Source organism: Tursiops truncatus, chromosome 7 (assembly GCF_011762595.2).
Source record: "Tursiops truncatus isolate mTurTru1 chromosome 7, mTurTru1.mat.Y, whole genome shotgun sequence".
NCBI classification, from domain to species: Eukaryota; Metazoa; Chordata; class Mammalia; order Artiodactyla; family Delphinidae; genus Tursiops; species Tursiops truncatus.
In genome coordinates, this window is record NC_047040.1 from 108,450,219 (window position 1) to 108,475,356 (window position 25,138).

At 64.3% G+C, this 25,138-nt stretch overlaps 2 protein-coding genes across 14 annotated transcripts in view; one reads left to right on the forward strand and one right to left on the reverse strand.

The window, feature by feature from the left end:
* Nucleotides 1–17,566, forward strand: part of MYO7B (myosin VIIB) — a 73,997-nt gene extending 56,431 nt beyond the window's left edge. For both annotated transcript variants that reach the window (XM_073807831.1, XM_033860307.2), the window contains 21 exons: nucleotides 670–789; nucleotides 1,172–1,345; nucleotides 1,935–2,162; nucleotides 3,458–3,625; nucleotides 6,706–6,823; nucleotides 6,911–7,037; nucleotides 8,097–8,263; nucleotides 9,252–9,433; nucleotides 10,254–10,384; nucleotides 10,702–10,859; nucleotides 11,018–11,171; nucleotides 11,689–11,844; nucleotides 12,704–12,809; nucleotides 13,594–13,707; nucleotides 13,929–14,016; nucleotides 15,050–15,156; nucleotides 15,646–15,831; nucleotides 16,058–16,174; nucleotides 16,392–16,475; nucleotides 16,660–16,779; nucleotides 17,191–17,566. In XM_073807831.1, coding sequence (XP_073663932.1) covers nucleotides 670–789; nucleotides 1,172–1,345; nucleotides 1,935–2,162; nucleotides 3,458–3,625; nucleotides 6,706–6,823; nucleotides 6,911–7,037; nucleotides 8,097–8,263; nucleotides 9,252–9,433; nucleotides 10,254–10,384; nucleotides 10,702–10,859; nucleotides 11,018–11,171; nucleotides 11,689–11,844; nucleotides 12,704–12,809; nucleotides 13,594–13,707; nucleotides 13,929–14,016; nucleotides 15,050–15,156; nucleotides 15,646–15,831; nucleotides 16,058–16,174; nucleotides 16,392–16,475; nucleotides 16,660–16,779; nucleotides 17,191–17,292 — 2,907 coding nt within the window. In that variant the 3' untranslated portion in view covers nucleotides 17,293–17,566. The remainder of the gene's footprint in view (nucleotides 1–669; nucleotides 790–1,171; nucleotides 1,346–1,934; nucleotides 2,163–3,457; nucleotides 3,626–6,705; nucleotides 6,824–6,910; nucleotides 7,038–8,096; nucleotides 8,264–9,251; nucleotides 9,434–10,253; nucleotides 10,385–10,701; nucleotides 10,860–11,017; nucleotides 11,172–11,688; nucleotides 11,845–12,703; nucleotides 12,810–13,593; nucleotides 13,708–13,928; nucleotides 14,017–15,049; nucleotides 15,157–15,645; nucleotides 15,832–16,057; nucleotides 16,175–16,391; nucleotides 16,476–16,659; nucleotides 16,780–17,190) is intronic.
* A 549-nt stretch (nucleotides 17,567–18,115) lies between these two features.
* The window catches only part of LIMS2 (LIM zinc finger domain containing 2), a 41,217-nt gene continuing 34,194 nt past the window's right edge, over nucleotides 18,116–25,138 (reverse strand). For 7 of the 12 annotated variants that reach the window (XM_073807839.1, XM_073807842.1, XM_073807841.1 and 4 more), the window contains 7 exons: nucleotides 22,225–22,374; nucleotides 21,448–21,598; nucleotides 21,087–21,287; nucleotides 20,477–20,569; nucleotides 19,839–19,887; nucleotides 19,598–19,673; nucleotides 18,116–18,954 (listed from right to left, as the gene is read on the reverse strand). In XM_073807839.1, coding sequence (XP_073663940.1) covers nucleotides 18,807–18,954; nucleotides 19,598–19,673; nucleotides 19,839–19,887; nucleotides 20,477–20,569; nucleotides 21,087–21,287; nucleotides 21,448–21,598; nucleotides 22,225–22,374 — 868 coding nt within the window. In that variant the 3' untranslated portion in view covers nucleotides 18,116–18,806. Of the gene's footprint in view, nucleotides 19,328–19,597; nucleotides 19,674–19,838; nucleotides 19,888–20,476; nucleotides 20,570–21,086; nucleotides 21,288–21,447; nucleotides 21,599–22,224; nucleotides 22,375–24,245; nucleotides 24,332–24,440; nucleotides 24,842–25,138 lie in introns of those variants that run through there. The other 5 variants (XM_033860313.2, XM_033860311.2, XM_033860312.2 and 2 more) reach the window with 4 other exon arrangements.

A 25,138-nucleotide genomic window follows, 5' to 3' on the forward strand; every position in this document is an offset into this window, starting at 1 on the left:
AGCCCGCATGCACTAGGGCCTGCGTGCCATGACTACTGAGCCCACGTGCTGCAACTACTGAAGCCCGCGTGCCTAGATCCCGTGCTCTGCAACAAGAGAAGCCACCGCAATGAGAAGCCCGCACATCGCAACGAAGTGTGGCCCCTGCTCGCCACAACTAGAGAAAGCCCACGTACAGCAACGAAGACCCAATGCAGCCAAAAGACTAAATAAATTTAAAAAATGAAAAGCAAAAAACCTATATATCTCCCTTTATCATAGGTTTGAATTATTAAGTCGAAGAGTATGTACATTTTTAAACTATGTACTATTTAAAACATATTGACAAATGACTCCTCAGAAATGCCGTGCAATTGATATTTCTTCTCACAGTGTGAACGCCCCATGTCAATGCACCTTTGCCAACACTATTATCATTTTTATTTTCATTTAAAAATTTTTTCCAGTTTTACTGAAATATAATTGACATATAACATTGTTCAAGTGTAGGGTGTACAGTGTAGTGATTTTAGATAGGTGTGTATTGCAGAATGATTGCCAAGTAAGGTTAGTTAACACATCCAACATCCATAGTTACAATTAGTATCACAGTTTCTAGAATCTGGACAGTAAATAGAAAGTGTCCTCTATTCTAAGTGTCTTCGTCCCCTTCCCTTTCTCGCCCACCAGTATCTGCTGAACTTCATTGGTCAAGGGCCAGTCGGCTACGGGCCCTTCTGTGCTGAGCGCCTGAGACGCACCTGTGCCAACGGGGTGCGCACGGAGCCGCCCTCCTGGCTGGAGCTGCAGGTAGGGGCGAGAGACGGTCCATGTGGGGTGGTGCCAGCCGTCATGGCTCTTCCAGCTCATGGGGCTGCCGGCAGGAAGTGTGCACTCCGGGCCCGTCCACCGCCTTCTGTGCCTGTGGTCCCTGGGCGCGGCCCTGGCCCAGTCTGTCAGTTCAGTAGCAGATGCCGGTTGGCCAGGACTTTTGTTAACTCCCTGCCGAACCGGGTGGGGCTTCAGAAGGCTCCTCCCCCTGGAACCCACAGGGATGAGCCAGCAGGGGCAGCGTGTTGAGAAGAGGGGATGGTGGACCGGCCTCCCATCCCAGGGTTCCGGGAGCACCAGCGCCGGCAGCTGAGTCCAGGAGCCTCCCGGGTAGAGGACCTGAGTCTTCGTCTGTCCCCAGGCTGTCAAGTCCAAGAAGCGCGTCCCGATCCATGTGACCTTGGCGACTGGAGAGAGCCTGACCGTCTCGGTGGACTCAGCCTCGACGTCTCGGGAAGTCTGCCTGCACATCGCCCACAAGCAGGGCCTCAGCGACCACGTGGGCTTTTCCCTGCAGGTTGCCGTGTACGACAAGGTACTGGCCAGGGGGGTCCCATCCACCACCCGCCTATCAGCCTAGCCACCGCTCGCCTTGCCGGCTGCCAAACAGATACGAACACAAACTCCCGCTCACAGACATGCCTCCTAACCAGGCAACGTGCCCTCCTGCCCCAACACTCATGCGCTCAGCCCAGTGGCTGTACCTCGGCCCCAGACGGTGTCACAGGCACACTGGTAGGTCCCCCCCCACATCCTGCTCCAAGCCCCCCACGCTGGGAGCTCAGACTCCCATGTAGCAGTGCGGAGGTCACACCAGCACTGCCCCACCTGAACCCCACATCGTCGCCCCCCCAGATGCCCTGATGCCCATGCCCACAGCCTCAGACCGAGACGTGCTCACGCCAACCAACCAATCAGTGTTCCGACCCCATCACGTGGGCATGTGCCGCCTGTGGGCGGGGCGGGCAGGGGGACAGTGTTGGGGGGGTGATTGACAGTCCACGCCACGTGGGGAGGAGTCCCTCGGGCGTCCAGCGGGCTCTTGTCCTCCGTGTGCCAAGGGCAGGTGGGGCAGCCTGACATGCAGCAGTCACTCACCCCTGCCGCCCCGATTCTGGCCTCAGTTCTGGTCCCTGGGCAGCGGGCGCGACCACGTGATGGACGCCGTGGCCCAGTGTGAGCAGCTGGCTCGGGAGAGGGGCGAGAGCGAGCGCCAGACGCCCTGGCGCCTCTACTTCCGGAAGGAGTTCTTCACCCCGTGGCATGACTCCCGGGAGGACCCGGTCAGCACCCGCCTCATTTACCACCAAGTCCTCCACGGAGTCCGGTCCGGCGAGTACAGCTTCGAGAAGGTGAGGGGACCGCGGCCGTCAGGGCCCTGAAGACCCACCCATCAGACAGCCTGAGGAAGCGCCCTGTTCCAGCGCAGGGGTGGCGGAGACAGAGCAAGGGCAGCTGGGCTGCGGCCACCAGGGATGGCCGTGGGGAGCTGGAGGGCAGGCGGCCAGGGGAGAGGAGCGGGCTCGGGGGTGCGTCCGCCAGTGCAGGTCCCTGGGCCCCTCTGGGCGCAGCTGTCCCTGCCCGGCCGCCTCCATCTCTTCCCTCAGCCATAGGTTTGCTCAAGCCGCTGGGGTTTGGGGCACCTGCAGCAGGTGGGGAAGCCCTCCCATCAGCCCCGAGCCCACCTGGCCTCACCACGGCAGCTGCTTATGGGGCAGCAGGGCCTGGGGGTCAAGAACATGGCCTTGGAGCCCCAGCACTTGAGTTCAGGTCCCACCTGTGCCTCTTCCTGGCAGTGTGACCTTGGAACTTCAGGTCACCTCTCTGAGCCTCTGGCCCTCACCTGGAAAGTGCAGAGTCACCTGAGCTTTCTGTATGTTTGTGAGACTCGAGGGAAGGGAGCTTGTGCACCGGAAGCCCTAGGGCAGCACTGCACCTGTTCGGTGGGTGCAGAACTCCCGGGCCTGAATCAGAGGATGTTGCCCTGGAGGGTCGGAGGCAGCCATGGCAGCCCTGGAGGCCTGCCTGGAATGGGGCAGTGGGCAGGGAGAGTCAGGGGTGAGGGGAAAAGGGGGCCCGGAGGGCAGGCAGCTGGGTGGCCGGGCAAGGTTCTGGTCTCCCGGGAAGCCCTGGGCTGCTTGGAGCAGGATCCCTGCTCTGTGCTGTGCATGCTGGGGTCTTACACAGGCTTCCACCCACATGAGCCCTGCAGAGGCCGTACAGGGGTGGCCACTGGTCACCTTTGCTCAGTGAGGACTGGGGGAGACAGGGTGAAGGCCTCGCCCACACTCACCCCACTCAGACAGCAGTGTTTGGGGCTCCACCCAGGCCTCAGAGCTCCCTCCCACACATTCTCTGGCTCCGGAGGGCTGAGAGAGGGGCACAGGGGATCCCCCCTTGTCCTCAGGCAGAGGCCCCGCAGGGCTCAGGCCAAGGCTGCCGGGAGGTCCCTGCCTGCCAGCCGGAGCCCAGCCCGCGTCGGGGCCCAGTCGGGGCCCGCGGAGGTTCTGCTGTGTTGGGGGAGGGGCAGGTCCTGCCTAGCGGAGGTGGCTGGTCACCTCTGCTGCGCCGGGGCGAGAGCGTCCTGGGGGAGGGTGGGCTCTCAACGCCCCCCCTCCCCCCGCTGTGTGTCCCCCGGGCTGTGCAGGAGAAAGAGCTGGTGCAACTGCTGGCCCAGTGCTGCGCCGTGCAGCTCGGCGCCTCGGTGAGGAGCCAGGCCGTCCAGGAGCTGCTGCCCAGCTGTGTCCCCCCCAAGCTCTACAGGACCAAGCCCCCAGAGAAGTGGGCCAGCCTGGTCACCGCCGCCCTCGCCGAGGTCAGCTCCCCAGAGCCTGTGCACTCGGGCTGTGCAGCTCTTTATGGGGGCCCTGGGGGCCCTGGGGTGTGTAGAGCGGGTGGAGACCCCGTGACGAGTCCCCACTCATGGGGGGTTGGGAGACTAACTTGCCGCTCAGCAGAGCCCTGTCTCTTCAGGTTTAAAGAGTCTCGCTCAGGTCCACTCCCTCTGACAGGCCCGTTCCGTCTTCCCTCCTCCTTCCACGGTGGCATCCTGCCATAGGTCAGGGCAGCTCAGCCCTGCACTGGTCTCCACTGCAGGGTCGGGCTGGGCCCTGGCCTTCTGGCGCGGGAGGGCATCCCCAGCTGCTGACCGCGAACGCGCCCTTGCCTCGGCACCAGTCCCGCCCTGTGAGGCCCCATCCTGGCCCCAAGCCTTACGGTGTCCCCTTGCTGGGCCCTGTGTGCCCGGGGCTGGCTCTGGACAGCAGGGAGGGCTGCCCCTCTTCTACCCCTGCTTGGTCAGCCCGCACCAAGTGCAGGCGGCTCCCGGAGGCTCACAGCCTCGTCCCCTAGCCTCTACCTGCACCTCCCAACACCCACTCATGTTCTCGGGATCACCTGCACCAGCGGAGGTTTCTGCTTCTCCTAAACTTCCACCCCAAGAAGGGACAAAGACAGGCTGCCTGATTCAGTCCCCCTGTCTCTCTTCCCCTCCCCACAGGGCTGTCCCAAACCCGGCCCTCTGTCAGAGCCTCCTTCCTCATAGGGTGCTTTGCTCTGCAGCGTGGCCTGAGGGTGCAAAGGCATCTCTGAGGACCTGGCTGGCTGGTGCAGCTGCTGCAGGAGAGCTGTGCACGGGGGGTTACTGAGGATACAAGCCTTTGGTTAATGCCTCCCCTGCATTAACTTGCACTGGGGGCCAAGAAAGAACACGACAAGCAGTGGGAAATACGAAGGCAACATGGCGCTTGTCTGTCAGGGGTTGAGAGCCCAGTGGCAGGGGGATAAGCCCCGGGGGAGTGGCAGCAGGGGCCATCCGAGTGCGGAGAAGGGCAGGGAGGATGACCAAGCAACACGCTTTCCATTCTGGCAACACAGAAGGAGGTGCTCAAAGTGGGTCCGTAGACAAGGGTCCTGTACGCCTGCGGCAGGGGATGCAGCTTGGTCTTTCCTGCTCTTCGGGTGTCACAGTGCACAGCCCTTAGGAAAGGCTCTAAGAAGTCCTGCAGGACAGAAGCCTGATTGTCTTACCCAATGTTCCCCGCACAAGCTTGACCGCATATGCTCTGTTCCACAAGGCAGAGGCTAGCATCCCTTGGGGACAATCCTTGAACGGGAATTTGGGGAAGCAAACCCTGTTGGTTGTTCCTGTTGTTTCCCAGCCTGAGTGGATGTGTTTACAGGGGAGAGACCATGGACGTTTTAGGGCTAGTACGAGACGGAGGGGAACGAGAGATGCACACAACCCCAGATGAACATGAGTGAGAAGTGGCTTCGTAATTTGGGAAGGGGCAGTTGGGGTGAGAGTAAAGAATTAGGAAATTCACACCACACTTTTTCCAAAGTGGATATAGTTTCACTGATTTTTTTCCATTAAACACTTAAAACCTGGGCATTACCAAATAAACCAGAAAATACAGACAAATACAAAAACAACAGGGAAATCACCAATAATGTCACATCAAAGAGCTCATCCCTCTTAAGCTTGTGACGTGTGTCCTTCTAGACTGCCTTATTCACATGTACACAATGGAGACATGCATATGATTGGAGTGAGAGAAACACACCTTTTTTGGGGGGGGGGCTGTGTTGGGTCTTCGTTGCTGCACATGGGCTTTCTCTAGTTACGGCGAGCGGGGGCTACTCTTCCTTGCAGTGCGCAGACTTCTCATTGCGGTGGCTTCTCGTTGCGGAGCACGGGCTCTAGGCACGTTGACTTCAGTAGTTGTGGTACACAGGCTCAGTAGTTGTGGCTCACGGGCTCTAGAGCGCAGGCTCAGTAGTTGCTGCACACGGGCATAGTTGCTCCGAGGCATGTGGGATCTTCCCGGACCAGGGCTCAAAGCCGTGTCCCCTGCATTGACAGGCAGATTCTTAACCACTGCACCACTAGGGAAGCCCAAAACATACCTTTTTAAAAAATAAAAATAGGATTATCATTAGATAACTTTAAAACATGCTTCTTTACTTCACTTAATAGTTTGCGGCCCTACTTCTGTGTCACTAAATACCGATCTCTGTTTTGAAGGGCTGCATAGTACTGTATTCATGAGTTATAATTCACTTTACTGATTCCTACTGATGAATGGTAAGGTCATGCCCCATGTTTCACTGTTAAAACAGCAAGGTGAACCTCTTTGTAGATACACCTTTTCTATGTTTGCCAGTTATTTCATCAGGATCGATTTCTAGAAAAGGGATTTCAGAGCGTGTGACTGCTCTAAAATCCCTGACACCCGTCGCATACTGCCAGGTCTCAGGTGGGATGTATCAGCTGACATCCCCCAATCCAGTACCTGAATGTTACCCAACCACCTTTTAAAGTAGGAACCAGAGAAATGACATTTTATTCAGCAAATTAACAAGAAAGCTCAGTTGGATGTTACAGGCAGCGATGAGCACAGAGCAGTGAGATGGGGAGAGGAAAGGGTGAAGGTGGGGGAAAGCCGAGGACCCTGAAAGACGCCTCCCGAATGTGCAGACGAAGAGCTCCGCGGAAGAGAGGCAGAGGGGCACCGGCAACACACAGACACACACACCGTGGCTGGCCTTGGGCACGGGGCAACATGCAGCCCCTTGAGGCCAGTGTTGGCGAGAGACGGGGGCCTGCAGACAGGGGCCCGCAGACACCTGCACGTGACCCTCACAGGCTTCCAGGCTGAGGCAGGAGCCTGGCCCTACAGCCTCTGGAGCTCTGATGCTGAGGAGGGGAAAGCCTCCCTTCCTTCTCAAGACCGCCCACCAGAGCCTCCCACCCAGCCCTCGCCGGCACTGGCCTGCCTTTAGGCAGAGGCTTCCCAGAATGATCCAGCAAATGAGCACCCTGGGCGCTGGGTGAGCAGTTAGGTGGGGGATGATGAGCGATGGAGGTGACACGTCACCGTGTCCTCCGAGCAGGCACCATACACCCAGAAGCAGACGACGCCGCTGGCCGTGCAAGAGCAGGTGGTGAACACCGCCTGCCTGAAGTGGCCGCTGCTCTTCTCCCGGCTATTTGAAGTCACCACGCTCTCAGGTAACGGTGTCTGACCGGGTACGAGGGTGCCGCTGGGCCCACACCTCGGGCCAGCCCAGGCTTCACACTTCTGTCTCCTTCCGCCAGGCCCCCGACTGCCCAAGACTCAGCTGATCTTGGCTGTTAACTGGAAGGGGCTGTACTTCCTGGACCAGAAGGAGAAGGTGCTCCTAGAACTCTCTTTCCTGGAGGTCATAAGCCTGATCACCAACAGGTGGGTGCCCTGAGGGAAGAGGCCCCAGATCTCTCTCTCCCCACAACCTCAGCCCTTGGGGGCTCCAGGAGAGACAGGGAGAGGAGGAGGGACATCGTCCCTGGGAGCCCGGCTGGCTCATACCACGTCACACGCGTGGTGTGATGGCCGCTGGATCGGGACCCACCTTCCACTGTCCCAGGGCCAGCACTGTGCACATCACGCATTGCCTTCTCAGGCTTCCTTTAGAACGCAGCCCCCCCTGGAAAGGGGCACATAAGCTTGCAGCCTCCAGGCTGTACGTTCACTTACAGGCTCCTTCCCTTCTCACGGGGCGGGGGAAGCACTCACTCGGAGGTACCAGCCGTCTGGGAGAGGGAGCGAGGGACAGGGCTGCGTGTGCAGGGCACACAGCAGCAGGAGGGCGGCCTTGCACGCCTGGTGGGACCTCGGATGCCCTGTCCCTGCGCTCTCCACGGCTCTCACCTTCTGAGAAGGCCTCCATGCCCTTCGGGAAGGCCTGCTTGTGCCCTGCCAGAGCCCCTGTTTGGTTAAAGCACAGCCCGGTGTGGCCACTGTGGTCAATACCAGTGTGTGCAGGGCGCAGGCTGGCCACCACTTACTGAGGCTGACCGTGCTGGGTGCTCTCTGCCATGCCAGTAAGTCCCCCCAGCACCCCCAGTCTGCAGATAAATAAGCGGAAGCACATAGAGGCTGGGTAGCTCGCCCAAGCTCACCCAGGCTGGCGCTCCATCTCAGCGCCACCGTTCTTTGCGGTGGCCCTCCACGCTGGCCACCACCTTGCCTGCCCGGAGCTGACCCCACAGACTGGGGCTCAATACCACCACTGCGTTTGGAGCCCATGGGAGCCTAAGCTCTGGCCCACCTGCCCACACACACAGCGGGGCCTGGGACCGGGGCAGACCTGCTCTCAGCCCCTGGCCCTGCCATGGCTCTGGACTCGATGCTCGGTTTCTTCATCTGTAACTCAGGCGGGTCACCCCGCCCAGGCTGTCGAGGGGCTGACCCAGGGGGAGGGTGGAGTAGACCTCTGGTCACATTGCCCCCTTTCCCCCTCAGGGAGGCCCAGGGTGGGCAGAGGCTGGTGCTCTTGACGCTGCACGAAGAAGAGTTCAAGTTCAGGTCCCCCAGCAGCGTGGCCATCGCCGAGCTGGTGGCCATGTTTCTGGAGGGCTTGAAGGAGAGGTCCGTGTTCGCCATGGCCCTGCAGGACAGGAAGGCCACAGGTACCCAGCCAGGTGGGGAGGGGACCCGGTGAAGGTGGGTGGCTTGCTCGTGCCAGGTCCCGGTGGTGACGTGGCAGGCGGGGCACAAGGACTCGAGCAGAGAGAGGGAGAGAGGCCAGCAAGCCCTCGGGGGGCAGCGGTAGGCAAGGCCTTCCCACGTGCAAGATGAGGAGACTCCAGGAGGGGTCTCAAACCCTCCGAAGTGAAGTGCGCTGAAGGCTGTCCTCGTGCTGGAAGCGTGGGGAGGGCCAGCGCCCTCACCTGCAGAGAACGGCTGGGCCACCCGCCCGTGCCTTGCATACCATCCCCACAGCTGCCCTGTTGTCCCATTTTACAGGCAAGGACTGGAGGCTCAGAGAAGGGACACAACTTGTCCAGGGCCACACAGCTCAGGAGGGGGGTTGGGGGCGGGGTGAGCCCGGGCAGTCGAGTCCTCGGCCACGGCTTCCCTGAGCACGGCTGGAAATCAGGCTTCAGGAGGGAGGTAGCAGGGGAGGGCTGTGCACAGGGTCTTAAGTGCAGTAAGAAACGTCAGCGGAAGCTTTGCCCCTGGGGCCCAGTCCATCCTCACAACAGCCCCAGGAGGGAGGGATGACTTTCTTCATTTTACAGTTGAGGAAACAGGCTCAGAGAGGTCACCCAGCTCCCGGGCAGGCTTGGTGACCGCCAGCTGGTATTCTGTTCCCTTGGTCCACCTGCCTCCCGGCTTGCAAGCCATCTCCTTGTCAGGCGTCTGAGCAGGTCTCCCCAGCTCCTGCCACCCCAGGCTCTGTGCCTGTCCAGGCCCCCTGAGGGCCAGAGCTCTGGGAATCCCACCACCAGCTCACTGTCAGGGTGGCCTTGGGCCCACTGCTCTGCATCTGCGTTTCCCCACCGGTCAAAGGAGATGGCCCACAGGGTGCCAGCCCAGCCTGTGGCCTCCGCTGAGCCCTTGGGAAACGGCATCTTCTCTGCCCCGTGTGTGTGTCCGTGTGACCTGGATTTGTAGAGGATGCCGCCCTCCTGCCCTTCAAGAAGGGGGACTTGCTGATCCTGACAGAGAAGCAGGGGCTGCTGACCTCTGAGAACTGGACCCTGGCCCAGAATGACAGGACCAAGAAGACGGGGCTGGTGCCCGCGGCCTGCGTCTACACCATCCCAACGGTCACCAAGCCCTCGGCAGAGCTGCTGGTAACTCATGCTCCCCTGCCCTCAGCTGGGTACCCGTGGGCACCTGGGGAAGTGGCCGAGATGCCCGGCCTGGGGCCCTAGCTCAGGGGCCCGGGACCCACCTCACGGATCCCGGGCAATCACGTCAGCTCTGCCGGCCCCATCGTCCTTCTGGGGTGACGGAGAGGCAGGAAGTGCTTGTGCAGTGAGTGCCTGGTGCAGCGCTCGGCATTTAGTAGGTGCTCAATCAGTGGGCATTCCTTCCACCCCTCCCACCAGGGACTGTCCTGGGGATGCATCCGTCCTCGTCTCAGCCACATTTAAACCCTGACCCGGGGGGCCACCCCACCCTGGCGCCCAAGACCAGCCCCCCAGGGGGACAGGACAGACAGGCCTTCCAGCGTGCATGTATTGAGCGCCAACTGCGTGCCCCTCGCCTGCAGTACAGGATTGAACACAGTAGTGTCCCCGCCCTCAAGGAGCACTGGGACGAATGACGACTTGATGGCAAGCGAACGGAGTGCCACCAAGGAGGAGTACCTGTTGTTATGGGAGCAGATCCTAGGGTGGGGGTCTGCCCTGTCTGGGAAGCCATCCCTGAGGGACTGGCACTTGTGCTGAGGCCGGAAGCAGTGGGCCTGAGAGCCCGCTTAAGGGAAGGGAAACAGGCTCAGAGACACTGAGTCACTGATCCTGGGTCACACAGCAGGTGACACAAGAAGGGTAGACCCAGGCCTATCCAGCCCCGTGGTCCGGCCCCTCCCGAGTCTCTGAGGCAACTAGGCTAGGAGGAGCTAGTGGGCAGGGGCTCCTGGACACCCACAGACCCGTGCCCTCACAGAGCTTGCTGGCCATGCCACCAGAGAAGCGGAAGCTGGCAGCCCAGGAGGGGCGGCCCGCAGAGCCGGCCCCCGAGGAGCAGCCTGAGGAGAAGCTGCACACCTTGGAGGAATTCTCCTATGAGTTTTTTAGGTGACTGCCCTGCCCACCCCCAGAACCCACCCCAAGCAGCCTCGCTCTCCGCTCCCCGGGGGCTGGAGGCCATGAAAGCAGGTGCGCTGCCCGCCTGGCCTCTCTGGGCAGGGAGGGGACCCTCTGACCCTCCCCCCACCACCCCGTTTCTGAGCTGAGAGCTGTGGGCACAGAGGGCATCCCCGTGGAGACCTGCACCGGAGCCCGGGGCTCTCTTGCCGCTTTGTGCGTGGGGCTCATGGTGGGGAGGGGACAGAGAGGGGCACGGGCAGAGGAGGCGTGAGGAGGGCCCTCACCCCCGCCTCGATCCCTGACAGGGTCCCGGAGAAGGAGACGGTCAGCAGAGCCGTGCTGCCCCTGGCCCGGCCCCGGGGCCGCCTGTGGGCCCACTCAGCCGAGCCGCTGCGGCAGCCTCTGCTCCGGCGCGTCCACGCCGACGCCGAGCTGCGGGATGTCGCCTGTCGGATCTTCATTGATATCCTTTCCCGGCCAGCCTGCCCCAGCCCCGCAGCCCGCCCGCCAGGGGGCCGGATCTCCCAGGGCACAGCGCTGCCCCGGGGTCCGCGCGGGCCTAGGCTCGGGGGTCAGCGGTGACAGGCAGCCCCGCCGGCGCATTCTCCTTGACGGCTGCACCCGTCCTCAGGTACATGGGCGACTACCCCTCTCGGAAGGCCTGGACCTCCCTGGAGCTCACCGACCAGATCTTCTCGGCGGCCCTGCAGGAGGCGGCCCTGCAGGACGAGGTTTACTGCCAGATCCTGAAGCAGCTGACGCACAACACCAACAGGTCTGCGGGGACCAGGGAGGGGCAGAGGGCACCGCACGCGCGGGTTGCCATGCCCAGGGCCCCCTCAGGCCTCGCCCCAGCCCCCGAGGCTGTGTCCACTGTTCAGAGGGGGAGGCGGCCCCTCATAAGGGTGACCCTCGCAGTAACGGTGGGAAGGTTGGGACCCGGTGTGTCCCTGACTTCCTGGGCTGGCCAGAGCCGGGGGTGGGGGTGGGGGAGGCAGACCTGCCCTGGGCCCTGCCTCTCCCCCTCTCTCCTTTGTCTCCTGGGCAGGCCCTAGCCTCTCTAAACCTCAGCGCCCTACTCCACAAAATGGGCACGATAGCATCCCCTCCCCTTCTCGTGGGCAGGGAAGCCGGTGGCATTGGCAGCAGGGCAGCGGCTGCCTTGCCCAGGGCCTCAGGCAGGCCTCAGCTCATAGCATAAATCCTACAAAGCCCCATCTCCCCGAGGTGCCTGGCTGGCCCCGGCTTCCGGGAGGGGGCCCTCCCGGGCTGACCGGCACTTCCATCTGCAGGCACAGCGAGGAGCGGGGCTGGCAGCTGCTGTGGCTCTGCACCGGCCTCTTCCCGCCTGGCAAGGCGCTGCTGCCCCACGCCCAGAAATTCATAGACACGCGGAGAAGGAAGGTGCTGGCCCCCGACTGCAGCCGCCGCATCCAGAGGGTCCTGAGGTGAGCCTGACAGCTCCGAGGCCCCCGGGAATGTCGGCTTGGGGATGCCGGGGGGCCCCGCAGGTCCTCCAGGAGCTCATGGTCCAGTGCGGACACCCGCCAGTAGAGCCAGACTCGGCTTCCTTTCTAGAAGCTGGTGTCAGTTTGTGGAGGCGGGACCAGGTCCCAGCAGCCGGGGAGGAAGATGGAGAGTGAGGCCCCAGAGGGTTGCAGGGTGGCCAGGCTGGTCAGTGGAGGTTTCTGGCCATGAGCTCCTCCTGCCCCTGTGGCTGCCTGTCCAGGGCAGAGAAGGAACTACCCTGAGGCCAGAGGAGGACCTTGATGTCCCCAGCCACCTGTGTGTCCCCCTAGCCCAGCCCACAGTAGTTGAGCTCAGACCCATCCCTGCCAGCCCATCCTGCAGTTCTTCCCTGGCTCTGCCTGCCCTCCAGCCCTGGCTTGGTCTCCTGTGTCTATGCAAGAGGGTGGGGTGACCTGGTGAGCAGACGTGACAGTGAGTGGCAGCCTGGGTTGCAGTGGGGAAGGTGGGTGTCCCCATCCCCAACCCCCTGCCCAGCTGTGTGGGAATGAGAACATGACTCACCCTGCCTACTGGTGCCGGGCCCAGGACCCCTGGCCAGCCTGGGTCCCTTCCCCATGTGTGTCCTCAGAACCTCGGGGCACCTGGGAGTGAGGCCAGGCTGGCCACTGCTGCCTCCTCTAGGCCATGTGCCCAGCACCGCAGGCAGGGCAGCCCCCCAGAACGGCGGTGGTCTCGGGGTTGGCTTCTGTTTTGTACCTGGCACAGAGCTTAGCTTAGAGGCTGGGCCCAGGTGAGGGTGTCGGGTGGCATGTGCAGCACGTGCACTGTCTGCTCCAGGACGGGGCCCCGGAAGCAGCCCCCGCACCAGGTGGAGGTGGAGGCCATGGAGCAGAACGTCTCCCGCATGTGCCACAAGATCTGCTTGCCCAACAACACGAGCGAGGTGAGGCCCTGCGCCCCCCGGGGACCCGCAGCTGGAGCAAGGTCCCTCCCCACGGGGGTCACCCGAGGAGAGCCGGGAGACACCGCCCGACACGGCTGTTTCCAATATAGAGTGGATGGTCTCCCCTTCAGCGCTCTCCTAGCCCTGCCCCGTCTCCCCCGAAACTACCGCTTCGCCCCACCCCAGTCCCCATGAGCATGAACTGAGTGCTGGGCGCCCTCAGGTGCTCCGGGCCACACAGGGGAGGGATGGGCCCCGGGGAGGCTGGAGTGCAGTCGGGAGTCTGGACGTCCCAAAGGTGTGGGGGGCATTCCAGGCTGGGCACAAGGGAGAAGAGGCCACAGGGCTGGGGGCCCCTCAGGCTTCCGACCCAGCCCCGGGACATGGTGAGCAAGGGCCGCCATGGGGTGCCTGCGGACAGACCCCAGTCGGCCTCTGGGGACGGCGGAGGGGACAGGTGGGAGGCGGGAGACCCTCGGCCAAGGGGCAGCAGTGGAGCGAGGGCGCCCTCACAGCCCTCCCCAAGCGGACTGTGGCCTTGACGAAGTTCCCGCAGTCTGGCTGCAGGCTCTCAGAGCAAGTTCAAAAGGCTGGGACTCTTGGGACCCCAAGACAGCGCGCCCTGTGACCCAACAGCGCATACATCCGGCCAGGTTTCCAGAGGGGGAGTCTTGCCCTTCTCAGGACAGGGCAGGCGCGACCCCAGCCCCAGTCAGCAGGCTGTTGAGGGTCACCCCGGCCCGAGCCGCGTCCTGAGACGTTCCCCTGCCCCCTCTCTGCCCAGATGGTGCAGGTGGGCACCAACACCCGGGTGCGGGAGGTGTGCGACAGCATCGCCGCCCGGCTACAGCTCGCCTCCTGGGAGGGCTGCAGCCTCTTCATCAAGATCGCGGACAAGGTGCGCGGCCCAGCAGGCCAGGGGCCTGGAGGGAGGGCGGGCGGGCGGGCGGAGGTCTCCCACGTGCGCTGGGCCAGGCCCCCCGCGGCACACAGGGTGAAGGGACGTAGGCAGGAGGGGTCGGAGCCCCAGTGCGGCACCTAGCCTCCCAGGCCAGAGATGGGTCCCTGGATGCCGCACACCTGCATGCCTCCCTGTGCCCTCCTCTCCACCCGGCCCAGGTCATCAGCCAGAAGGAGGGAGACTTCTTCTTTGACTCCTTGAGGCAGGTGGCCGACTGGGTGAAGAAGAACAAGCCCCAGAAGGAAGGTGAGGGGAGGGCTCTGTGGGGCAGGCTGGGGCCAGGAAGGAGGGGAGGGGCCGGGAGGTAGGGGTGGGGCGGGGAAGGAGGGGAGCGGCGGGGCCGGCAAAGAGGGGAGGGGCGGGGAAGGAGGTGTGGGGCAGGCAAGGAGGGGAAGGGCGGGGAAGGAGGGGAGGGGCCGGCAAGGAGGGGTGGGGACGGGAAGGAGGAGTGGGACGGGGAAAGAAGGGAGGGGCGGGGAAGGAGGGGAGGGGCGGGGCCGGGAAGGAGGGGAGGGGCGGGGAAGGAGGGGAGGGGTGGGGCCGGGAAGGAGGGGTGGGGCCGGGAAGGAGGGGAGGGGCCGGGAAGGAGGGGTGGGGCCGGGAAGGAGGGGAGGGGCCGGGAAGGAGGAGTGGGGCGGGGAAGGAAGGGAGGGGCAGGGAAGTAGGGGTGGGGCCGGGAAGGAGGGGTGGGGCCGGGAAGGAGGGGAGGGGCCGGGAAGGGGAGGGGCCGGGAGGCCGGGAAGGAGAGGTGGGGCGGGGAAGGGGCGTTGCAGGGATGTGAGGCGGGGCAGGGCTTGTCTGACTCCTGGGCCAGGGTCAGGCGGCTCCCCGGGCCACTCCTGCATGGCTATGCCCATTCATTTATTCATTTATTCTCATTCCCCTTCATGTTCCCTGGGTCATGGGTAGGCCAGGCCTGGGGCCAGGCGGTCAGGCCCTGCCCCTGGAGCTCTCCCAACTCCGGCAGGAGCCGGGCATGCGGCAGGCCTAGAACACATGGCGGGACTGCGGGGTGATGGAGGGTGCATGGGGGCAGAGAGGGCGGAACAGGGCCTGACCCCACGGGGAGATCCGCGAATGCTGCTGGAAGAGGGGGCTTCCACACTCATCTTGAGGGATGAGGAAGAGCTGGGGCCCAGGGAGGAAGAGGCATGGAGGCTGTCCAGCTGGGGAGGCCGCAGTAACAAACAGCGGCGATGCGAGGGGCCAAGGGGCAGGGTGCGGGGGTGGCGGGCAGCGCCCCGGGCCTGGCTTGGTGCTCACTGCCGCCTCTATCCAGGGGCTGCTGTGACGCTCTCCTACCAGGTGTACTTCATGCGGAAACTGTGGCTCAGCGTGGCCCCAGGGAGAGATGTGAAGGCAGACACCATACTCCATTACCATCAGGTACCCGGGCCGCCCCTCCAGGTGGGCGCCCCTCCTGGGGCCACCCTCGCTCCAGCCCACACCTGCCCTGAGAGTGGAGCTCAGCCGCCTCGCCCCTGGGCACCCAGCTCCCGCCCAGGGCCTCACTGTGGGCTCGCCGCGCCCCTGAGGGTTCTGGAGCCAGGAGCAGAAGGACAGTGGCGTCTGGAGACAGCGGCCGCACCATCACCTGCAGCATGCCTGCCTGCCTGCCGGGGCGGGGAGGTGCGCAGAGGGTTCTGCAGCCCGTGGAGCACTGGCCCTTGCCCTGAAGGGGTAGAGCAGGCCTCGGCCTCCACGGCAAGACAGCAGGGAGCCCTGCCTCCATTCAGTGGCCTTCCCTCTGCTGGACACCTTACCCTGATGACCTTAGCTTTTTGCAGCCTCGGTTTCCTGGATGGGGGCGGGCTACCACATGAGCATGAAGCCGGGCGTGGCTGCAGCCTGAAGTCCAGTTTGTCCTTCACCCAGGAGCTGCCCAAGTACCTGCGTGGGTTCCACAAGTGCTCACAGGAGGATGCCGTCCACCTGGCAGGCCTCATCTACAAGGCCCAGTTTGGCAATGACCGGTCCCAGTTAGCCAGCATGCCCAAGGTCCTGAGGGAACTCGTGCCTGAGAACCTCACACGTCTGATGTCCTCAGAGGAATGGAAGAAGGTCTTTGGCAGGGGCTGGGGAGGGGCCCCTCGGCTGCTGTCCCCACAGGGACCCCGCCCAGGTGCCACCGTGGGGGGTGGCCTGGGTCCGCTGTAGCACCTTCCCCGCGCTGTCCACGGCCTCAGGCAGTAGCTGCCGCTCTGGGCCAGAACCTCGGGGCCTTGCGTGGCAGCCCGGTCGGGCAGTGGCCTCCACTCAGGCCCTCACTAGCCCTTGCTTCCCCCAGCGCATCCTCCTGGCCTGTGACAAGCACAGGGACATGACAGTGGAGGAGACCAAGGTGGCCTTCCTGAAGTGGATCTGCCGGTGGCCCACCTTCGGGTCTGCCTTCTTCGAGGTGAAGGTAGGCCGCGCCCCAAGCCCGGCCATCCTGGCCACGCAGGCCCCGCCCGGCTCTGGCCCCAGCAGCCTGAGCTTCTCCCCAAATCACGCCACGGGCAGGGCCAGCGGCCAGGTCTGGGGGAGCAAGTGTGCACGTGTGTGCGTGCGTGCGTCTCGGGGAGGGGCCGCCTGGCCTCCCAGGCTGGGCTGTGATCACTGTGACCCCCCTCCCTCCCCAGCAAACCTCGGAGCCCTCCTACCCGGACATCATCCTCATCGCCATCAACCGGCACGGGGTTCTGCTCATCCACCCCAAGACCAAGGTAGTGGCAGGACCCCGGGGACTGCGCCAGGGTCCTTGGGCCCCTGCGCAGCTGGGGCTGCCCTCCTGGGCTCCCACACATGGCCCCATGGGCTCTGGAGGACCCCGGGCAGCAGCTCAGACTCAGGGCCCCTGGGCCGTCTGGGCTTTGATTGGCTTCTACCCGCCGCCCACTGTGCCCCCAGGACCTGCTCACCACCTACCCCTTCACCAAGATTGCCAGCTGGAGCAGCGGCAGTACTTACTTCCACATGGTGCTGGGGAGCCTGGGCCGGGGCAGCCGCCTGCTGTGTGAGACCTCTCTGGTGAGCCCGAGGCCCGGGGGCCTTCTCCCAGCCCAGACACGAGGGACCCAGAGGCTCCGGACACTGGGTTTCCCCGACCCTGACCCAACCCCCTGGCCACCAGGCGAGTTGCTCCCTGGGAGGACGTGGCCCCCATGCCTGGGGTGGGCAGGCCAGGCTGGGCCAGCAGAGGAAGGAGGTGCAGCTCAGGAAGGGCTGGGCGTGTCACCCAGGGGGGCAACAAGGCCTGGCAGGGGGGCCTGTGGTCCCAGGGAGGGAAGGGGACTCGGGGCCCAGCCGCAGGAGCCCTGTTTCTCTCTTCACGCCCTGCCCGGTGTGTCACTGAGGCAGAGGTTGGGCCCCGCAAGCTCTGGCCCAAGCCCCGCTTAGCTGTACCCCTCAGACTCCGACCCCACCCTTCCCCCCGTCCAGGGCTACAAGATGGATGACCTGCTGACCTCGTACGTGCAGCAGCTGCTGAGCACCGTGAACAAGCAGCGGGAGCCCCGGACCTCAGTCCCGGCCAGTCCCTAGCAGCGGGGCCTCGTGCCCATTCAGTCTCCCTCTGCAATCGGGGGGTCCTGGCGGTACTTCCCGAGGACCTGCCCTCTGGTGGCAGCCTTTCAAGTCACCCTTTCCCCAGAACCCCCAGCACCACCACCCTGTGGCACCCCAGGGCCCCCCCCACCGGGTGCTGACTCTGAGGGCCAAAGGGCAGGGCCGGGACTGGCAGGCCTCCAGGCCGACGGACGGATGGTGGGGAGGACTCCCCCCCAGGAATGTTCAATAAAAGTTCCGCAGAACAGTGGGGAGTGTGTCAGCGAGAGACGAGGGTTGGGTTGGGGCTCGGGTGGGCAGCAGGTCCAGCAAAGGCTTCCTTCCAGAGAAAGCAAAAAGCACTGCGGCCCGTCCAGGCCCAGCAAAGGACAGCTCCGTCCTCATGGTGTGACTTCCTTCGTGTCTCCCTCCTCCCTTTCCTTCCACCCCCACCCCTTCCCTTCCTCCGCCTCAGACTGCAGAGACGCTTTCTACCGGCCCCTCTGCACACCTTTCCTCCTTCCCCCGCCGGGCACCGGACACGGGCTGCCGCCAGGAGGGTCTGCTGGAGGTGGCTGCTGGCTTCGCTGCCCCGAGGGCGGAGCTGCACGCGGGGCCTCGGAGCCTGGGCTGGGCGCCCACGGCCCCCGCCAGCCCTGTCGGAGCCTGTCCTCCGACTCCACCCACCGGGCCAGGCTTCAAGGACTGAGGGTTTCTGTCAGCAGCCTGGCCCTGGGATGCCTGTCTGGTCTGGCGTCTGTCTCCCTAACCCTGCGGCAGCATATCCGCCGCAATGTCACAAACCACGCAAGCGCTGGGGTCGTGTAGAAAAGCCTTCATTCGTTGTGCAAGTGTGAGTCCCAACACCAGGGTCCCACGCTGTCCTCCCCGGAGGGCAGGAATGAGCCGCCCACCAGAGCCCACCACCTCCTGGCCCCAGGCTGCACCGGGGAGTCAGCGGGTGCCCTGGCGGCGGGGCGAGCGGGGGCCCTCCCGCTGCTGCGTGGGCTGAAGAAGCGGGACTCGCCGGCCTGGCCTGGGCACGAGGCTCCTGCTTGGCTGAGCACGTGCGTGGTCGGGGGACTGCAGGGTGGCTCCCCGGGGGCGCCCACCCACATGGCCCTGGGGTCCGGGCGGCCGCCTGGCCGTGGGCTGCACCTGTGCCACGGGGGGCGGAGGCTGGCCAAGCTGCCACAGAATGCGAGCCACGAGGCCTCCTGCGGGGATGGGATAGGTCAGGACAGGCCGGCCCAGGTGACCCTGGCCCTACTTGCTTCTGTCCCTGGAAGACCTCGGGCCGAAGCTGTGGACGAGGATGTGTCACAGGCTTGCCACGCCCAGGCCCCTGCCCCGTGGCCTCTGGCCTCGTGGAAGGAGGGAGGGGAGGGACGGGACGCCTTGGGGGGGATGGTGAGCGGAGAGACGGCAGGGAGAAGCCGCAGGTTCGGGCAGCGGGGGCGGGCGGCGAAGCGGGGGGAGCAGGAGGACGATGCGGGCGGCGGGCGGGCCTCTCAGGCGGGCTGGAGGCCCGCGGACTTGGGCTGCGCCCTGCGGGCTGCCAGCTCCGACAGCTTCTTCAGCCGCTTCTTCAGCTCCAGCGGGAACTTCTCGTAGCACCTCTTACACACGGGCTTCATGTCGAACTCCACAAACTTGTTCCTGCAGAGGAGGGGCAGCGGCCAGGAGAGCCGGGGTCTCCTCGGACCCCCGGCCCAGAGCCCACCACCTCCCCTACCCCAGCCTGTCCCCCCCACCAGCCGGCCAGGTCCGGGGGGCACCTTCTGGCCGGACGCCATGGGAGATGAGGAGACGGGCCTCCAAGCCTCCCTTTCTGCCTAGAGACTTCTCTGGAATGCTGAAACTCCAGAACCTTCCCTCTTGTCCTCAGATGCCGGGCCGCACCTCACCTCACCTCACTGCTCCAGCTGTCCTTCCCCTCTCAGCCTCCTAGGTGAGGTCTGGCTCCTTTGGCTCTGAGCGTGTTTCCTGCTCCCTGAGCCGGAGTGTCCTTCCCTCCCCAGAGGCCGGCGCCCTTCCGAGTGCGGAGGCTAGTGTGACTCTTCCTCCCACCATGCCCCGGGGGGGCCCCTGGACCTGCCTTCTCGGGGCTGGGGCTGCCCCTGCTCCCACTGCACCCCCAGGGCCTGATAACAGTGGTCGTTCAGGGAGGGTCGGACGAAGGGTAGAGCCCATGGCAAGCCAACTCCAACGTGAGCCCCTGACGGGCTCCGGGGTGGGGGGGGACGCCCTGCAGGTCTCTGCCCTCCTCGGCCCCCGACCCCTGGGAGCCAGCACGACTTACTTCAGGGTGAGCCGGCTGTTGCAGGTAGAACAGGAGAAGCAGTGCACACACCAGGCCTTGTTGAGGGCCGACACCACTGTGAGGGGCAGATGGGGGCTTAGCGGCCGCCCCCCAGGCCAGCCAGAGGCCCAGCTGTGCACACGGAGGGCCAGCTGGGCACGCAGCTGCAGGACCCACAGCCCAGAGAGTGCGGGGGAACGGGGCCTGGGGCAGGAAGGGGGCACAGGGACAGGGGCCTTACCATCGCCCTCGATCACGTGGCTGCAGGTGTAGCAGACGTCCCCAAAGAGCTGTGGACAGAGCGGGTGTTAAACATGCTGCAGGCATTCGTGCCCCAAGCTCAGAGCCAGGAGTGTGGTCCCCACCCGCCCCCCGAAGGGCAGCTCTCAGCAGCCACCTGGGCCTCCTGCCAGGGCACAGCCTCAGGCCCGAGGGCCCATCAGAACTCCCCTCTGGGAAAGACAGCAGGTGGAGGCATTGCTCCCCCTAAGGCCCCTCTGCTCCCGCCCGTGTCCTGAGAAGTGTGGGCAAGGCAGTAACCCTGTCCTCTGTGCCAGAAAGGCTGGGCAGCTTCGCCAAGCCTGGCAGGGGGGAGGAGATGGTAGTATATGTCACCCCAAGAGCCCAGGACTTAACACTGCCATCTCATTCAGTGCCCGGGGCAGGCCTGGGCCACAAGGCACGTTTCTCAAATGGGGACGCTGAGGCCCAGAGGGCTGCCCCGGTCCCGAGACCCTGAGCTCACAGGCCTGGCCTCAGCACCTACGGCGGGGCCCCGGGGGCCGCCCCGTGTCCTCTCCTGCCATGCACACAGCCGCCTTCCCAGCCCGCGCCCTGCCGGCTCCCCGCAGCTCCTGCCTCTCCTGTCCCGGGCCCTACCTGGTTGTAGTGGGTCTCACAGTAGGCCAGGCCCTTCTTCTCATAGTGCCGGTGCCCCAGGAATGGCTTCTCACACTTGGCACAGACAAAGTGCTGGGGTGGGGGGTGGGGGTGCAGGGAGGGCAGCGTCAGGCCTGGAGCGACCTCCCAGCACACAGCCAGGAAGCAGAGGCTGGTGGGTGGGAGGCCTCGCTGGGCTGACACCTCCACGGACTGCTCCTGGCCAGCAGACCCCACTCCTTCCCTGATGCCCGGTGGCGCTGCATCCTCCCCGGGCCCACGGGGCACCCTCGGCCCCCGTGTCGGGGCCGGCGAGGTGCCCGGGCCGTGGCGGGTTGCACCGCCTGCCTCTGGTGCACACCTCTACAGGCCCAGAGTCACCGGGCACACCTTCCGCCCGTGGAGGCCGTGGCGTGTGAGGATTCACCCTCCCCCGGGGGGCCGGGGGCCGTGCCAGGACCCTCGCCAAGAGGCCGCCCAGGGCAGAGACTGTGGGACACAGAGCTGGCCCGGTCACAGGCTTGCACGCCTCCCTGCCAGGTGGTGTCCCTACGGCCATCAGAGCCCCCGGCGCAGGGGTGAGTGTTCCCGGACAGCCAGTCGGACACACCTGAGCACCTCGCCTGCAGGTGGGCCGGACACGCAGCCGCTTCCGCCAACCGCAATCCCATAGGGCACCCCGGGCCAGTGTCCCCAAGGTGTTCTCATGACTTTGGAATCCTCTAGAAGGCCAGGATGGGGAGGGAGGGAGGGGGTGTGCCTGCCCAGCCAGGGCCTGTGGGCTCAAGTCTGCCGGGTCCCGTGCACAGACCTGTCCCAGACCAGGGGTGAGGAGGGATAGCACCTACGAGGAAGGTAGGAGCCGGCCACATGGCCTGGGGGCTGGAGGGCGTGTGGAGGGGCTTCGGGGCCAGGCTGGCTGGGGACGGGAGCCGGGGCGCCCACCTGCTGTCCGGGCTGGCCTCGCTCACCTCCACGTGCCACTGCTTGCCCAGCGCGTTGACCACACGGCCCTCGATGGGCCGGCGGCAGGCCCCGCAGATGGGGACACCCATCTTGTCGTGGCAGGGCAGGCAGTAGAGCTCGCCCTTCAGCTCGCGCGCCTCTGCAGTCAGCTCCTTCCTGGAAGACAGCGTGAAGCCCCCAGGTGACCGCCCTGCCCTTCCGTGGCCTGTCGTGCTGGGAGGGTCACCCCAGCCCCTCCAGCGCCAGGGAAGCAGCTTCCTGAGACACACCACCACCTCCACCCCCCACCAGCTCGGTCCCAGCAGAGCACCCGCCCGGGGCAGGCGTGGCTTTCATCTCTGCTCTCTTTGGAGACTTCCTGTGCCCCAGACGGGCCCCAGGGCACAGGATTCCCGCCCGGCCCTTGCAGAAGGCGGCCTGTGTCCGGCACAGATCTGTTCCCCGGGCCCCCGCCCTCCAGACCAGACTGGGCGTCTGGGACCAGCACAAGGGCATGGCTCCGTGGCCTCTCCTTCCTCCCTCATCCGCTCCACCTCACGCTCACCCTCCGCACCTGGGATTCCCTCCTCTCGGCTTCACCGGCGGCGGGGGTGGGGGGCAGCCCTCCCTCACCCACGAGTCCCTCCCGGACCCATTCGACCTGCCCCTGCACCCCACTCTCTGGACGCCCCTCTCTGCCCCGCTGGTGTTCCCCTCCCGCCCCATCACTGCCCCGGGGCGGCCGGCCCACCTCCACCCGGCTCTCCCCCTTCCCGGCCAGCCGGGCCCGGCTGTGCACCTACCCGCAGTGGGTGCAGCTGAAGTGGTCTGGGTGGTAGGCGTCGTTCCTGAACATGAGGGGCTGCTCGTCGATGACCAGGTGGCAGCGCTGACAGACGTACTTGCCCAGGCCCTTGGCCTTCTCACGGTTGTGGCAGGGTCGGCACAGGTGCCTGTGAGAAGTGAGGTGGGGGTCAGGGGCAGAGCCACTCTTCCTGCCCGGGCAGCCTGGACCACCTCCCTGGAGAAGACGCCCCCCGGCCCCCGCCCGCAGCTTGAACGAACGCCTGCTGGGAAGCCTCGGGGGGCTCAGCTCGGTGGTCCAGAAAAGCAAGCTAACAGTCCTGTGGCCGGGAAGGCCACGGGTGCACCCTCTAGAAGGAGCCTCTGCACGGGGCAAAGACCAGGAGGAAACACAGCAGCATGGCGTGTTTGGACAGTACGGCAAATGTGGTGTTTTTCTTCTTTACGCTTTTTCTGAGCCTAGGACATCGTGTGTGGACGAGAGCAGACACTTCATGGGCATTTGCTGAAAATTTCATTTTATTTTTCAAATGTCTTTTAACACACACGAGTGACCGTATAGTGACTTTCGTGCCCAGCCCAGGGACCAAGGAGTGCCAGGCCCGTTGGGCCTGCACGCCTGCTTCCTCAGGGGTCGGCCCGACAAAGAGGAACCCGGACGTCTACAGGCTCTCTCTGTCTCCAAAGACAAGTGCAGCTGTGTCAGATGGAGGCCCCCAGACCCAGGAACTGTCATTACAGAGTCTTTTTTGTAAAGACCTCAGAGTAATTTCTGATGTTACTCCCTCCATTGGGCCACAGCTGCGGTCTCTACCGAGAGAGAGAAATCAACATGGTTTCTGTTTCCTTGGGCCTCAAAGGCGGCAGGAATTTAGATTCAGGGTCCCCGGGCGAAGTTGCACAAAGGCCCCAGTGCACTGCTCCCATCCCCCACCTGCCACCCCGTCTGCAAGTGCTCTCAGCATCCGGGCCCTCCTTCCCTCCCTTTCCAGGTCCCCAACCCACTCTCACCAGCCTCCCGGCCACCTGATACCGGTGCGGGCCTCTTTTAGAGGCAGGTCAGGGAGTCCACTTAAGAGAGTAACTCTCAGGAACCCCCAAGCAGGTGTGGTGGGCAGACCCTAGGTGCCAGGGCAGCCGACTCCATGGCCTTGACCGCAGTGCCTCCTACCGCGTTCGGGTCTGGACTGCCCTGTGCTTGCCCTGAGTGTGTCCTAGCTCCCCGGGGTGAAGGGCAAGGGGCCCGAGGGAGTGCCCAGCAGCCACCTGCTAAGCTGCTGACCAGCTCCCAGCTGTGCTCTTATGGACCCCGTGTGCCCCACACAGGGCAGCGGCTCAGGACAGGTCTTCTGAGGCGTAAGCGGGTGAATGGTTGTAAAAGACAAGAAGGGAAGGACGGCGGGCGTCATCGCCCACGACGACGTGGCCACCGAGACTGCAAGGTCGTCTCCTGGCCTGGGACCCCCAGCTCACTCTACCGGCCCAGGGGCCACAGACGTGGCCTGTGGCTACAGTCCCCATCTCCCTTCCGTCCCCAGATCCCTGAAGCCCAGCGGGCTCTCCCCGCCCCACTCTCCCCCAGACACCCCGTGCCCCAGCCCCATCCCAGGCCTCCTGCCATGGCGGGGCCGCTCCCACGCCTGCCGCCTGCTGCGTCTCTGCCACAGACAGGGCGCTTATTCCCTACAACCCCACTCCAATCCTGGTGACTCGTCTTTAGCAGTAGGACAACATGCAACCCATACGGAACGGTTTTTGTTTCCAAGATATAGAAATTAGCGCAACTCCTCAAAATTCTGTCGCAACGGTCAGTGCCCTTAAAACCACTGCCATCAGTCACCCGACAGAAGCCAGCCAGACTCCCACATTTCAAGTCACCGTGAGCCAGTTCTCCCAGACAGCCACCCCGGGCCACAGCGGGGAGGGGGGCCGCACACCCCACCGGCTCCCAGGCATGACAGAACTGAGCAGTCCCGCTCTCTTGACGGAACCCCAGACGGGAAACGTCTTTTCAACACACCTGATCCCAGCGCCAGATCTAAAGGCAACCCGCAGAAGTTTTTCCCAGGTAGAATGAAGATGGAACCTAAGAATTTTACCACTGAGCTGCAACAGAAGAGAACAAAACACACACGCATACAGCCTGAGTTTTAGAGCTTGAGTCCAAATGTGGGCTCGGCCACCCCACTGGTTTGTCGTGGGCCAGTTACCTCACCTCTCTGAGTCCCAGTTTCCCCGTCTGTAAAATGGGCAGTGATCCCAAGTGCACGGGTTTGTGCGAAAGAATTTCAGACAGTACTTGTGGCAGGTACTTCCCAGGGATGGCTGTGTACATCTTTCAACGTTGTAACTGAAAAGTTTTCCCAGACTCCCAGGAGGAGCTGTGGGGCAGGTGGGCGGCGGGCCGCAGCGACCCTCTTCCCAGGCTTCCCGTCCAGAGGAGGAGCCCACACAGGCGAGGGCCAGGCCTCCGGGTCCCCACAGGCACAGACAGCGCCCCATTATGAGGCAGCCTGCAGCTGCGCCCCGCTCGAGATAAAGGCCGCGATTTATTCCGCACACCCAAACGGGGCCCCATTATACGGGGCAGGACACAAGGACCCTAAGCAAGTGTCCTGAAAGGGTCCCCTCTCATCGGACCGTACAAGACTCCTTGGCCTCCCACCCTCCCCATTCACAAGACCCCCTCTGCCGATGGCCAGTGCGGGCTTGGGCGCCCAGGCCCGTTGCCATGGCGGCCAGCCCCTCCCTGGCCCCCTCCCCGCCTCCCAGGAAATGACTCTGATCTGAAACGTCCTGTTGTGTCTGTTGGTCCCAGCCAGGCCTCCCACCCGGCCGGCGCCCACTCTGCGGCTTCGAAGACGGTCGCACACTCGGCCTCTGTGCCGCTCGGTGGCCCAGCTGGGGGCGGGG